This window comes from Antechinus flavipes, chromosome 3 (assembly GCF_016432865.1).
Source record: "Antechinus flavipes isolate AdamAnt ecotype Samford, QLD, Australia chromosome 3, AdamAnt_v2, whole genome shotgun sequence".
Taxonomy (NCBI): domain Eukaryota; kingdom Metazoa; phylum Chordata; class Mammalia; order Dasyuromorphia; family Dasyuridae; genus Antechinus; species Antechinus flavipes.
This window is the reverse complement of record NC_067400.1, coordinates 452,500,178-452,514,642: the sequence shown is the minus strand read 5'-3', so window position 1 is coordinate 452,514,642 and position 14,465 is coordinate 452,500,178. Positions and strand designations below refer to the sequence as shown.

Sequence of the window (14,465 nt, the reverse complement as noted above, 5' to 3'; positions counted from 1 at the left end):
AAGAACTGGGACACTTGGATTTAAATTGTAGACATGCATGACTACAGGCAAATCAGCTTCAGTTTCTTTCTCTGTGAGGTAAGGTTAATCACATCCCTGATACCCAACACAAAGGATTCTTGTAAGGAGAGTATTTTGTAAATCTTAAAAGACATTTTCTCAGTGTTTTCACTTTACAGGATTGCTAGATGGTCCAGCAGACAGAGTGCCCATCCTGAAGTCAGGAAGATTTATCATCCTGAGTTCAAATCTGGCCTCATTTACTTACTAGGTGTATAACTTTGAGCAAGTAATTTTACCCTGTTTGCCTCAGTTCCTTATCTGGAAAATGAACTGGAGAAGGAAATGGTGAAACACTCCAGTTTCCTTGCCACAAAAATTCTAATCACAAAGCGTTGGAAACAACTAAATACATTAACTTTTTTAAAAAAATAATTATAACTTTTTATTGACAGAATCCATGCTTGGGTAATTTTTTACAACGTTATCCCTTGTACTTACTTCTGTTCTGACTTTTCCCCTCCCTCCTTCCACCCCCTCCCCTAGATGGCAAGCAGTCTTATACATTTAAATATATCACATTATATCCTAGATACAATATATGTGTGCAGAACCAAACAGTTCTCTTGTTGCACAGGGAGAATTGGATTCAGAAGGTAAAAATAACCCCGGAAGAAAAACAAAAATGCAAACAGTTTACATTCATTTCCCAGTGTTCTTTCTTTGGGTGTAGCTGCTTCTGTCCATCACTGATCAATTGAAACTGATAAACACATTAACTTAATTGGCCCTGGTCAAAACTCTTCCATGGAAATTCCTTAAGAATTACAGTTATCAGAAAATTCCTCACTCTGTGATCAGTCTGGTGGTGAACCTATCCATTACAACTGGGCTAGGTTAGACAAGAGACAATTTTGGACTGGTCTGTCCTTGAGATTTGTGCCCCCTAAAAAGTGAGCACTTGGGCTCCATTTCTGTAACCGAGGGAGCCCAGGCTCATTTGCAACTTTGATCCTTTGGGGATTATAGTGTTCCAAAATTCACAGTCATTTTACATCATAGAATCATAGTTTTAGAAGCAGAATGATATTTAGAGTCCTCTAATCTAACCTTCTCATCTGACTAGATAAGGAAACTGAGGCTTGGAAAAGTTAAGTGACTAGTAAATAAAGGAACTAAAATTTTTAAACCCAGATCATCAGGTTCCAAGTGCTGTGTTCCTTCTGCTAAGTCATACTGTTAAGAAAAAAATTTCGTAATGCTCTCATTTTTCTGTAAGAAAAGCAATATAAATGGGGGAAATAGTAGTGTACTTGGAAATAATAAGAAAGGGAGACAGTAGCATCCAGATTCCCTTGATAACATAAGATAACATAAGTGTCCCAGGACACTAAACATCTAGTAGATTTGATTGCTGAACCAGTGTTAATGATCTGAAATATCATGGAGAATATAAGAATAGTCATAAGACCTGAGAAGGGAAAGGGCTATCCCATTTTCAAAAAAAGGAAAAGAAAAGCTTCTGTAAATTCTGAGTCGGTAAGCTTAACTTTGATTCCTGGTAAAACTGTAGGATGTATCATTAAATGGATGATTAGTAAATATCTTGAAAAGGAAATGATCATAGAGAGCTTGACTTCACCCAGAAAATGTTTGCCCCAACCAATCTCATTTCCTTTTTTCCCTAGCTTTTTATGCTAGTAGATATGAGACAGCTTTAAATGCTTAGATTTTAGCAGATACAGTAATGTAATGATAACACATATATAGTACTTTGCAAGCACCAGGCATTGTGCTAAATACTTGACAAATATTATTTCATTTGATCCTGTCAATGGTCCCAGGAGGTAGGCAGTGGTATTATTTCTATTTTACAGTTGATGAAACTGAGGCTAACAGAGGTTAATAATTTGTCCCAAATCATACATCAAATAAGTGACTGAGGTTGAATTTGAATTCAATCCTTCCTAACTTTAAGCCCAATACTCTATCCACTATGCCCCCTAGCTGTCCGGTGTGGATATAGGTTGCATTAAAGAAGCTAATGGCTAGTATCAAGGACTAGAGAGAGGATAGACTCACTACTCTGCTCTAGTCAGAACAGATCTGGAATACTAAATTCAGTTCTGGGAACTCTCTTTTAGAAAGGACATTGATCAGCTGTACAATCTTCAAAGGAAGATAATCATCCTCCATCTCTGAGGATGGGCTTCAATATTATACCCTAAGGAGATGAGCTAAAGGAACTGTGTATGTTTATTTGATCTAAAGAAGAGAAAATTTGAGGTGAAAGGGCAATGACTTGATAGCTGACTTCAGTTATAGAAAGAGCTATAAAATGAAGAAGCTTAAAATTGTTCTGTTTACCCTCACGGGTAGAATCAGGAATCAAATCAAGAGAAATGTTCAGAGAAGCCAATATTAGCTCAAGATAAAGACTCATTTCCTGATCATTAAAACTGTCCAAAAGTTGATTTAGATTCTCTCTCCTGAGATATCTTCAAGCAAAAGCTGTATGGCCAGTTGCTGGGCATGTAGTGGCAATAGTTTCCATTCAAGTGTGAACTGAACCAAATGATTATTCAATCAGAAATCTGTGATTTTGTATGATTGGAGCCAAACATTCCCATTTTTTAATTGTTGGTCTTTACTTTTTCTTAGAGATTTCAAAAAATGGGAAAGCTAAAAACTGAAAGGCAGCATATGTCTCTCAAAAAATTGTGTTAACCCTAAAATGTTTGCATATTCTTTTATAAAATAAAAATAAAGCTAATAGTCTCCCATAATTAAGCATCTTATTTCCTTCTCTAGGCACAATCACTTCTTGGATTGTAATTTTTTTTCTGCCAATAAACAGTGCCTTGAACCCCATCCTCTACACACTTACAACCAGCTTCTTTAAGGATAAATTGAAGCAACTGATACACAGGCATCGGAGAAGGTCAATTTTCAAAAGTGAAAAGAAAAGTTTATCTACTTCCATTGTTTGGACAAATGATTCCTCCTCCCTGAAACTTGGGGTATTGAACAAAGTAACTCTAGGGGATAGTATTGCAAAGCCTACTTGCTTGTGATGACTCTTGATGTAAGACCACTAGAAGTTGGAGTAGATTCTGATTTCATGCCACTTCAAGAAGATGACTTCAGAAATATCTTTCATCTTTACCAGCAGCAAATCTATCTGCAAAATGCACCCTCCTGTGTAACTCTTAGCATTTTGGCACCCAAGCTTTTTGATTATCGTTTCTGCTAAGAATCATTCTGTCCATTCCTCATTTCCCTACAAGAAGTAGCATTGCATCATGGTATGATGGATAGGGAATTGGACTCAGAGTCAAGAAGATCTGGAATCAAATACCACCTCAGGCACTTACAAGTTGTGTGACATTTCCAAGTCATTTCACCTGTTTAAGCCTCAGTTCCCTCATCTATAAAATGAGATGATTGAACTAAATCTCTAAGCCAAGAATCCTCTATTCTTATAGATTCAATAAACAACAAATAGGCAATTGATCTTTCCTTGCTCTAAGCTAATAATTGATTTCCTTTTATTCTGGAAATGTAAATTTATTTAAATATGGAAATACATTTAAAACTCAGCTAACAAGAAAATGATTGCCCATTTATAAGATAAAACTGTAGCATCAAGGTGGGGGGAGAGATTTGGGCGTGATCTTTCAGTCCTTTCATTGCTTTTTCAATGTTATATGAAACTATAAAGTGTCTTGGTTCACAATCTCCCTGTCTGGGGCTTCCTATTAATCATTGGTATTTACCTAGTCATCAGGGAACCAGGAAAAGTATCTTGCTAAATTTCCTATTAAATGTGTAGGGAAGTAGTCTAACAAATCCTAGTGTCACATCTTGTATTTCATTCTCTCCCACACTAAAGACTCAAGGAAGAAATATTTGAATCACAAGAAAAACTACTGAATGAATCCTATCCTTTAGAATTCTACAGTGATGTTTTAATTAGCTAGAACAAAATAAAATAACTAAATTCATTGACCTATAAAATTCTTTAAAACTGTTTAAATCTTTAGAAAAATGTGTTTTTAAATATGTCCTCCTTTTGGACAAAATTGCATTTGCCCAAGGTTTTCTGTTTGATTTACCAAAGACAAGAGTATGATTTGTAGAGCATTACAACTGATAAATCTCCAGATAAAAAATTTAGTGCCTAATATGATTAGCCATGTGCTACCTTTTGAGTTTCCAGTTCTCCTTTCTGAGTGGGTAATTTGATTTCTTCACGTTCCTCCTTTCTAACTTCTGAAATAAAACAATACATAAATGTGTAGTCTAACATATGCCTCTTCTAATGGATTGTTGAATTCAGTGCTTTTTTATGAGTAAGTACGGAGGTGCCTCAAAAGAGTAAGAGAGCTAGATATGGAGTCAAGAAGACATTAATTCAAATTTCACCTGTAAAATTTACTGGTTGTGTCACCCTATATAAGTCACTGACTTCTATCAACCTCAGGCACCTTGGAGTTGCCAATAAATTTGATTCCTTAAATGTTGTTAACTGCTTGTTGGAAAAAATTCCTATACCCATAGTTTCTTATACTGATCAATTCAAAAGTCTTTGTTATATTTATATTTCCAATAGATTTTATATAAGGAAGAGGCATGGATTAACTGTCCATCAATCACATTTATACATTGTTCTGTTAATTTAGACAAACTTTAGTTATTATTTAAAGCTTACTAAACCCCAAAAAATGTGCTAGACACTATATAGGACATATATACAACACTGTATATTCTGTAGGCGTTTATAATTTCGGTCAAGTCAATTATTTTTAGCTTTTCTGCTAAATTTTTTTCATTGTCAGAAAGAAATGAATTCACAAGAAATTATAGCCTTATTCCCTTGCTATAGAAATCCTGTTTCTTTTAAAGTTATCTCTGTGATTCTTCTATGTTTCTAGAAATATTGATTTTATTCTATATCTGAATTTTTTCTTGTCATTAGTTGCCTTTTCATGACAAACTTCTTTTCTCTATTCTATTCAGGCATCATCTTTGCTCTTCCACTTGGTTACTTAATTCTAGCTCTTGTATCATTCACTTTGGGGGTCTCTTTTCATCTATTTTTCATATTTTCTGATTTTCAAAGGAAACATTTAAAAAGCTAAAAGTCCTTCCTATTTTTGAATGATGTGGGGTTTCTCTATTAATTGCCTCACCTTTATTAACAGTCATAGCAGGGTATCACAGTAGACCTCCCAAATCTATCTGAATCATTCTAGTCTTATCCACTGTATAAGTAAGAAAAAATATGATCATTCACCACTTTTCATATCCATAAAAATTCACGAAAGCTGCTTTTTTTGCAATGTCTCTGTTCTTTGTCCTATATAGCAAGTATGAGTAAAAGTGCAATAGAGAACAGTATATGATAACCAGATGAGTTAAGTCTAAAAATAAGTTATATATTAGTATGATACAAGCCATACTACAACCTTGTTAATACACACACAAAAAATCCATAACAAATTTCAGGTAATTATTTTAGATTATAAAATGAGGATAAATTTAATATTCAAAAAAACTGATAAATTAACTCTTTGGAAATAAAAAAATAAAATTATGGTTGAATTCTAATTATAGCTTTATACATAGTCTAGTAAGATGCTGACATATAGAGTTGGAACACTAGTATGTTTTTGGCAGAATAGAAGATAGCAACTGGCACCTGTGAGGTGTGAGAAACTATTTCTCACCATTTTTTCCATTGCATAAATGACCAAATACCATGCATGCTAAAGAGTTAAGAAAAGAAATGATAATCAAAATCATCACTTGGGAATACAGGATCAGAGGCCCCACCCCAATAAGTTGAAGTCTCTAGACCAATTAAATATGAATGGTAGCCTGGAGAGAAAATAGGCTATCTCAAAAGGATAATGTGTAATCTGAAATGGTATACAATGCAAGAACAGGGGAGAGTGCTGATGGATGTGGTAGACAGTTGGAATTGTCTACATCTGATTGAAGAAGAGAGGAATTTAAGTATCTATAACCCAACACTAATTTGTAGTGCCAGTTTCCTCCTTCGTACAGCTTCCTCTATAAGTTACAATTAGGCTTTGACTTCTTGGTTTCCCCAGCAACATGGAAAGTCTCAAGTCTGACGTGACTTTCCTAAACCCAGGACTGACTCTAATGACAAAGAAGGTGATCATTTGGTTATATCCTTTAGTATTTCAGTGAATACATAACTTCATTGCTGTGAGAATTCCCAACCTTTCCATATCTTCCCATTTTATGTTATTCTTGTCCAGGTTTTCCAGCATTCCTCCAGAGAGGGCCCACCCCACATTCTAGAGGCCTTTTTTTCATTCACTTAATTATACATGGGGAAAATGTGTTTGTTGTCTTGGTTCAGCTCAAATTAGTCAATAAACATTTATTAAGCAACTATTATATGATAAGCACCGAGTGTACAAATACAGGCAAAAATAAAGACAACCTCTACCCTTGAAAAATATGCATTCTAATGAAGGAATCTACCACAAAAAAAGGAAATTTAAACTTTGGAGAGAATGGAAAGAAGTATGGGAGCCATAATAGAAAGGAAAGTTCAGAGTCAGAAAAGGAGCCAGTAAGGAATGAAGAGGGCATACATGACTGGCCTGATCACTTTTCTTAAAATGAAAGTTCCAGGAAGAAGTGACCAATAAGAGAAAAGGGCTTCAGAGGTATCCTCATTATATTATCTGCCCATCTCCTTTTCTATTCAGAATGTATTTTAGCTTTAGCATCTTTATGGTAGTATGGATGTGGTTCAGCTCTTCCAGCAGAATCCCTTTTAGTTCTAAAAGGGGTCTTACAGATTATTTTATCTGACTCCCTCATTTTATAGTTAAGTGACTCAGTGGATAAAAGGGTTATAGATTGAGTCCAAAGACCCAACTTCAAATCTAGCCTCAGACTCTTGCCAGCTGTGTGATCCTGGGAAAGCCACTTAATCAATCTGATTCAATTTCTTCAACTATAAGATGGAGATAATCACAGCACCTGCCTCCCAGGGTGTGGGAAAATAAATTGAGATAACATATATACAGCACTTTTGACATTGTAGAACACTATCTAAATGGAAGTTATTATCATTATTATTACAGAAGAAGAATCTTGAGCTCTGAGAGAAATGACTTCCTGAAGGTCACACAGATAGGAAACCAGCATTCCATTCCAGGTCCTCTTCCAAATCTAGAATCTATGTGTCAATTTGCTGTTTGTGGGACAAAGGTTGTATGCTGACTGCCAAAAGTTAAATTAATGTTTACTATCTAAGAACTAACTATGTGATTCTTTTTACCTTCAGTCCCCATTTTTTTTTTCCACCAGGCAATCTGGAACATAGAACTGAGGACCATTTTGAGTGGGATTTGCCTCCCCGTTTTACTATCTATCAAATAACAACAATAACAAAAGATATCCGAAAAGAAGTGTCATGGACTGCACACTGATATTACTAAATTTTTGAAATTGTGTCTTCCCAACAAGGTAGGCAGAACTTGTCAAAACAAAGTTTGAGATAGTTTTGACCTATTTTGGAAGCCTTCAGTTTTTGCTGCCATGGCTGAATAGGCTTTAGTCAAGTCCACCAAGTTGGTTCTGAAAGGTATAAAGCCAAGAATAAGAAGAAAAACAAAAAGAAGAGGGAAAAGGGAAGAGAAAGAAGAAAGCCATGACAATTATATTAGAAATTGGTGGATAGCCAGAAACTCTGGTAAAATTTCTGGAACCATAGTTACTGAAATGGACAAAGAAATGTCCATGACCTGACATGGGAGCACCACACAAAGAAGATGATGAGGGTCCCAGATCTCCCGAGGACCTCACAAAGTCAAACTGTATGATGCCAGAATTGCACTCATCTGGCTATATAGAAAGTATCTCAGAATAAATTCAGATAGCCTGGTTGTGGAGTGACCTGATGCAACAGGACTCAGGGAGCAATAGGAACCAGTCAAGACGGGAAGATGGCTTATCTTGCTTCAAATAGCTGCTTTATCAGTTGCATTGAAAAAGGTGATACAAAAGCCAAAAGCAAGACTGCAGGGGAAGAAGAAATGATCAAGATTCACTCTTTTGCACAAAGAGAAATCAAGAAGAAAGATGACATTCCCAAAGAAGTCAAAGGAAATGTGAAGCGGTGAGAAATTCCAGAATATCCAAAACCACAAACTAAAAATAAGCAAAGAAAACAGCAGAGTTATTTAAAAGGCCTGGAAATACAAAAGTTTTTTTCACAAAATACTCCTGGAATGGAGAGTCAAATTGAAAACTGACAGATATTACAAATGAGGAAAATGTTTTTTGCTGTCCTGTTCTCCTTTTCATTGTTATTCCTGAATAAAATGTTCACCAAGAAGAGGGGAGGGAAGAAATTGCATCTTTCCAGGGGCCACCCTCAGCTGGCACTTGCTTGCCAATTTACCAAGTATTTTCAGATTATCAAATAATACTCCCAAGATCAAGTCACTTCCCACGTATTGCCAAACTTTGAAAAAATTTGAAAGAAGTGTTTTTGAGAAATATTTGCATAATTTCTTAGAAGAGCTCCTATATCTGGCAATTGGTTTATCATACAGGCATCCATTTGTACTTAATTTTTATTATTAATTTTTAGCATTTTTGTTCAAAGTTTTGACTTCCAAATTTTATCCCCCCCTCCCTGAGAGGATAAGGAATCAAATATAATTTATGCATGGGCAATTATGTAAACTATTTCTGTATTAGTCATTTTATACAAGAAGACTTAAATACAAGAAAAAAAATGAAAGAAAGTGAAAAATAGTATTTCTTCAGTCTGCATTCAGACATTATCAGTTCTTTCTCTGGAGGCAGATAGTATGCTTAATCATTAGTCCTGTGGAATTGACATTGTGTTGCTTGAGAATAGCTAAGAAATTTACCCTTCTTCATTGAACAATTTTGCTGTAATTGTGTACTGTGTCTATGTAAAATGTTCTGTTCACTTTACTATGTATTGAATCATGTAATTCTTTCCAGGTTTTAATCATTTCACAATTGATGGGCATCATTTTGATTTCCAATCTGTAACCACCACAAAAAGAGGTGTTATAAATATTTTTTGTACAAATAGGTCCTTTTTTGTATATCTTTGGAATATAGATGTAGTTGTACTTAACCTTTGTACTATTTACACCCCACTCCCACTCCTACTTAAAAAGAAAAAAAAAAACAACCAACAAAAGAATCACAATACTCATTTGTGCTAGGAAACTAAGCATCGTTCTTGATATTCTTTGAAACAGACAAGGAGATTGCTTTAGAAAGATATCTTTCTCTTCCTTACTTAGCTATTAACTGACACCCTGTAAATGAATGGAAGGGGAAATACAGTTAGAGTCTTTTTCCAGACCCTAGAGAATAGAATAAGTAAGATGTTTTTCTTTTGAGGAATTACATTTTGCAGTGAAATATCTCAAAATCTTTGAGAAACAATTTCTAAATCATTTCAATCTAAGTGAAGACTATTATTCATTTCATTGGGTCAACTTTTGTATTATTTTCCTACACATGTATATCTTTGAATGGGCAATAAACGATCTACAAAAGAAAATATAAGGAACAAAGAGGCCAAATGATCAGCCTTATGTGGCTACAAGAGTTCAGAGGCAGAGCCAGGAATAAAAACTAGGTCAGCCAAACTCTAATCCCTATTTTACATTGACTGCTTTTCAGCTAAAAAGGAAGCTCTAGGTCTTATCCATTGTATATCTCTCTTGAAAGTCAACTGAGAAATCAGATGGCACCATTATGGATTGTTTTTTTTTTTAAGTGACACTTTTGTCATATTGTTTAAGATTCTGTATTAATAGGTCAATTTGAAATACATTAAGAGTTTTACACCAAAAGTCAAATGACTCTCTCCCTGGCTCTCTTTCCTTTCTTTTTCTCTCTCCCCCTTTCTCTCTGTCTCTCATCTCTCTGTTTCTCTCTCTGTCTCTTCTCTTTCTCTGTTTCTCTTTGTGTTTGTCTCTATCTCTCTTTCTCTGTCTCTCCATTTTTTCTCTCTCTCTGTCTCTCTCTGTTTTTCTCTGTCTGTCTGTGTCTCTCTCTCTCTCTCTGTCTGTCTCTCTCTGTCTCTCTCTGTCTTTATCTCTTTTCCTTCTCCCTCTCTGCCTTTGTGTGTGTGTGTGTGTGTGTATGTATGGGTGTGGGTGTTTGTGGGTCTCCTCTCCTTTTCTATCTCCGTGGGTCTAAAAGAAATAGAGAATAAAACAAAACTACAAGGCCCATGTTTAGCTTCTGTCATGGTCCCTAATCAATTATGGGACTTTTGGCAATTATTTACATTTCTAAGCCTCAGTTCCCTGATTGGTAAAATGAGAATAATAATGTTAAGTCTACATGCCTAAGATTGGCCCTAATCAAAATTCTAGAATAAAAGTTTAGTTTCTTATTTTCTTTGTTTTTAATTATTCTGCTTTATCTTTTTATGTTCCTTTTTTCTCTCTTATCAGACTTCTTATTAGGATTTTTCCCTCTAAATACTCTTGTTCTAGTAATCCATAGGTTTTCCTTTTCTAGTATTCCATATTTGTCTTCCACACACACACTCTTATTAGAACAGCTCCTGAATCAAAATTTGCCTGTCCAGTATTTGATTTTCTCAGAATTCTGCAAGGTGTCTGATTTGCCCATTTATGATAAGGTATTAATAGATAGTAAGACGTTATAAGTAATCTTTTCCAGATACCTTTAACAGGGTCATCAGAACTTCAAATTTGAAGAAAATTCCAGAGCCATAGATTTATTTTGATATTTTGAAATTTCCTAAGAATTAGTCTTAAAATATTAAATAATTAATGAAAACAATTAGGTATATCTAATAAATAATTTAATCAATTTAATTAAAATACATAAATAAATACAGGCTTAAAGTGAAATGGTCCATTTTAGTTAAGTGCTAGGAGTGACAAGCACTCTAGTGCAAGTAGGATGAAACAGAACACTTGTCAGATACAGTTGAAAAGAGCTAATCAAGTATAGGTTAGCCTTGATGGCCTCTGAAGTACCCTCCCAACTCAGAGATCGTGTAATTTTTTAGTTTCTTGTTGAAATTGTATCATGTAGTAGTAAGATAATTAATCTTAGCAACTAAAATCTGAATCAAATTTTGATACTGACACTCATTATATAACACAAAGCAAAGGGAACCTTCTAAACCTCAATTTCCTCTCTCAAGGCTCCTTTTCCATTTTTCACAAGATTTCAAAGATCTTTGGCACAAACTTATATGTAAGGTACTTTACTAACCATGAACTGCTTGCTATTTGTATTATTTATTATTTCCTCTTCCTGGGTCTCTCCATGATTCATAGAGAGCAATTCACTGTTCTTTTATCACCTATTAATTTATTTTTAGCTTTTAATTTCCTGTTAATTATATTTATTTTATAATTCCAATACAAAAGATCATTCTCTTTAGGAGAAGAACAGGAAGAAGGACTGAAGCGCTAATTTCAGTTAGACAGAATGTCCCAGTAAGGAAACGCTTATCAATGCAGATTGGCTTCTTCTTAGTACATTGCAATCTAAAAGAGTCACTTAAGGCATTAAAAAGTTAATTGACCTGCCCCAAGTCATACCACCAATATATAGACTTGAACCAAGGTGTTCATGGCCAATATTCTGTCCTCTATGTGACATTGACTTCCTTAGTTAAAAACAAAACAAAACAAAAAACAGAAATAGAATGAGCTGTTTTTCATCCACTATTCTTGTTCTATTTAGCCCAGCAGTGATTTATCCCTATTTTGATTATCCTCTTGCCCTTATCATAGCTAAAAAAGTCTATCATGGTTATCAGCATTTATCACAAGCTTAAATTCAATCTGAATTTAAGCATCCTTGAAGCTATTCTAAAATGACTATGTCACTCTTCCTTACATTTGTCCTCAGTGACAATCTTCATTTATATCTTCTATTCATTAGTTTTCATAATATAAAATAAAAAATATATAATATAATATAAAATATAAAAAAGAGATGGAAAATTGCAGGTGTAATATGTTGCTAAATCTGCCCACTGCTATTGTTTGTTCATTTTGTTTAGTTGTTTTTCTTTGTTATAGGGGAAGATTCATTTTGGGTGGGTCTATCAGAAATGACTAGTAATGAAAAGAAGGCATCAATATCATTTAAAATAAAATTAGGTTTATGAATTTGCATGAATCTCTTGACAATCTCTCATGGCCTTTCTTATAGAACCCCTTGGGTATGTGTTGTGAGAAACAAGTCCATCATAAATAGTGTTAGCCAATACCATAAGACAATCTTCCTGTGAGTCTTTGAAAAAGGTGGCTGACTGAGCCATCAGTAATCTTATCTTTGATTACAAAGGATAGCTATACATTCAGGTATATGAGTACATATGTATAAATAGCACAAAAACATCCTTTCAAAATAACATCATCCATCTGGCATGTTGCAGAAAAAATAAATAAACCTAATTTCTAGTCACACATTGGATATTACCCCTTAAATGTTCTTTCAGAATCTAAAATTCCATATGTCCCAAATTAAACTTATTATCTCTATCTCATCCTAGACCATCCTCCAACCTATTTCCTATTTTTATTAACAATAATATCACTCTCACAGTGGCCACAGTTCAAAATCCGTCTTTGGTTCTGTTTACCCTCCTTCTCTTTCATTCAGATTTCTCTCTCATCCCCAAACTTCATAAAATTCGTTGTTAGTAATCCCTAAAGTATCTTGCATCTACTCCTTCCTTTCCATTGCAGCTGCCATCACCACTTAAAATCAAAGTGTTCCTTACATTTGAACTACAGAAATAAGAAGGCAACCAGCTGATGCAGTAGAAGAGTGTTATGTTTGTAATCAGGAGGATCTGAATTCAAATCTAACTCAGAACCTTACTAGCTTTGTGAACTAGGCAAGTTACTTAACCTCAGTGTTTTGCACTTAGCACAATGCCTGGCACATGGCAGTTTGATAAATGCTTGTTTCCTTGCCTATTTCCCAGGTTTGTCATGAGGATAAAGTGATAACATTTTAAAGACACTTTGTAATCCTTAATGATAGCTCTTATTATTATTAATATCCATTTAATGTGTCTCCCTGGTTTCATTCTTTCTCTGCTGTCATCTAGACCTATGTACCCACATTCATCTTAAAAACAAGTAGGACCAACTAGGACCACAATATGATACAGTGCAATAATGAATGTTCAGTCAAGCAAACAATCATTTATTAAGTTTTTACTATTTGTCAGACACTGTGCCAAGCACTGAGAATACAAAAAACAAAGTGTATCTTGTAGAGGGCTCTCCTGTAGCTGTCCTTCCTGACACTCTCTTAGGAGATATTCTTGTTAACCATGAATGGTTGGGAAAAGGTTAAATTATGATTGGTGTACTATGTATAAAAGCCAGGAAGGTATGTTAACTCATTTTAGAAATTTTTTGTTTAAAAATTACTGAAATATAAATCAGTGGCTAAAAAGCAAATCCTCTATTGCCTTGGAAACTCAATTATCCAAAACAATCATTCTCAAAAAGTCTGGATAAACTAGGTTTTGATTTGTGTAAATGTATGACATATATAATGACCATATGATTATGTCTCTCTATATGAAAATCTATATCTAACAGTTAGAAGAGACAGTCCTGGAAAACATGAGTTCAAATTCTGTCTTAGACACTTAATCAAGTGCAGTGACCCTGATTAAGTCACCTAAATTCTGTCTTCCTCAGTTTCCTCATCTATAAATTGGGATTGTGATAGTGAATATGTCAAAGATTAGTTGTGAAGATCAAATGAGATAATAAATGTCGAATTTGTTACAACCCTTGAAGTATTATATAATATGAGCCGTAATTTTTATATTTGTATATATTTATATATTTCATATAAGTTCTATATCATACAAAGGGTTTACTTTATATTTTATATATAATATATATTACATAGGGAATAAAATATGGAATATGTCAAAAGAAATATCGTCTATACGATACAGAAATACATATATATATATAAAATATGTGATAGACAAGACAATATTCTGTATATGAAATTTGATCTATCTATAAAGAATATATATGTATATATATATATATATTCCATATAGAGTCATAATCAATCTAATATAAAAATGCCTAAATAATATTTTATCACTATTTCTTATATTCACCATTTTAATGATAGTCAGCAACAAACTATTTATTCTCCTGGCCCTCAGTCAGACCCTTCTTGCTAGGTTCCCTGTGGTGCTGACTCCTCATTTTCCCCCTCCACTCTGTTTGAGGGAAAGCTCTATAACACAGAGAGTATCTGGCTTCCTGGTATAGCAACAGCTTTCTTTGGCAGCTGACCAGGCCAAATGTCACTGGCCCATGATAAGAACACATCATGGTTAATTATTGCTAGAAGATAAAATGTACTTAGAGACAGGC

At 34.3% G+C, this 14,465-nt stretch overlaps 1 protein-coding gene and 1 pseudogene across 1 annotated transcript in view; both read left to right on the top strand.

The window, feature by feature from the left end:
- Nucleotides 1-3,639, top strand: part of RXFP2 (relaxin family peptide receptor 2) — a 61,194-nt gene extending 57,555 nt beyond the window's left edge. The window contains exon 18 of the mRNA XM_051990677.1: nucleotides 2,812-3,639. Coding sequence (XP_051846637.1) covers nucleotides 2,812-3,074 — 263 coding nt within the window. The 3' untranslated portion in view covers nucleotides 3,075-3,639. The remainder of the gene's footprint in view (nucleotides 1-2,811) is intronic.
- Nucleotides 3,640-7,587: 3,948 nt separating this feature from the next.
- Nucleotides 7,588-8,678, top strand: LOC127558021 (protein FRG1-like; annotated as a pseudogene).
- Nucleotides 8,679-14,465: the final 5,787 nt, after the last annotated feature.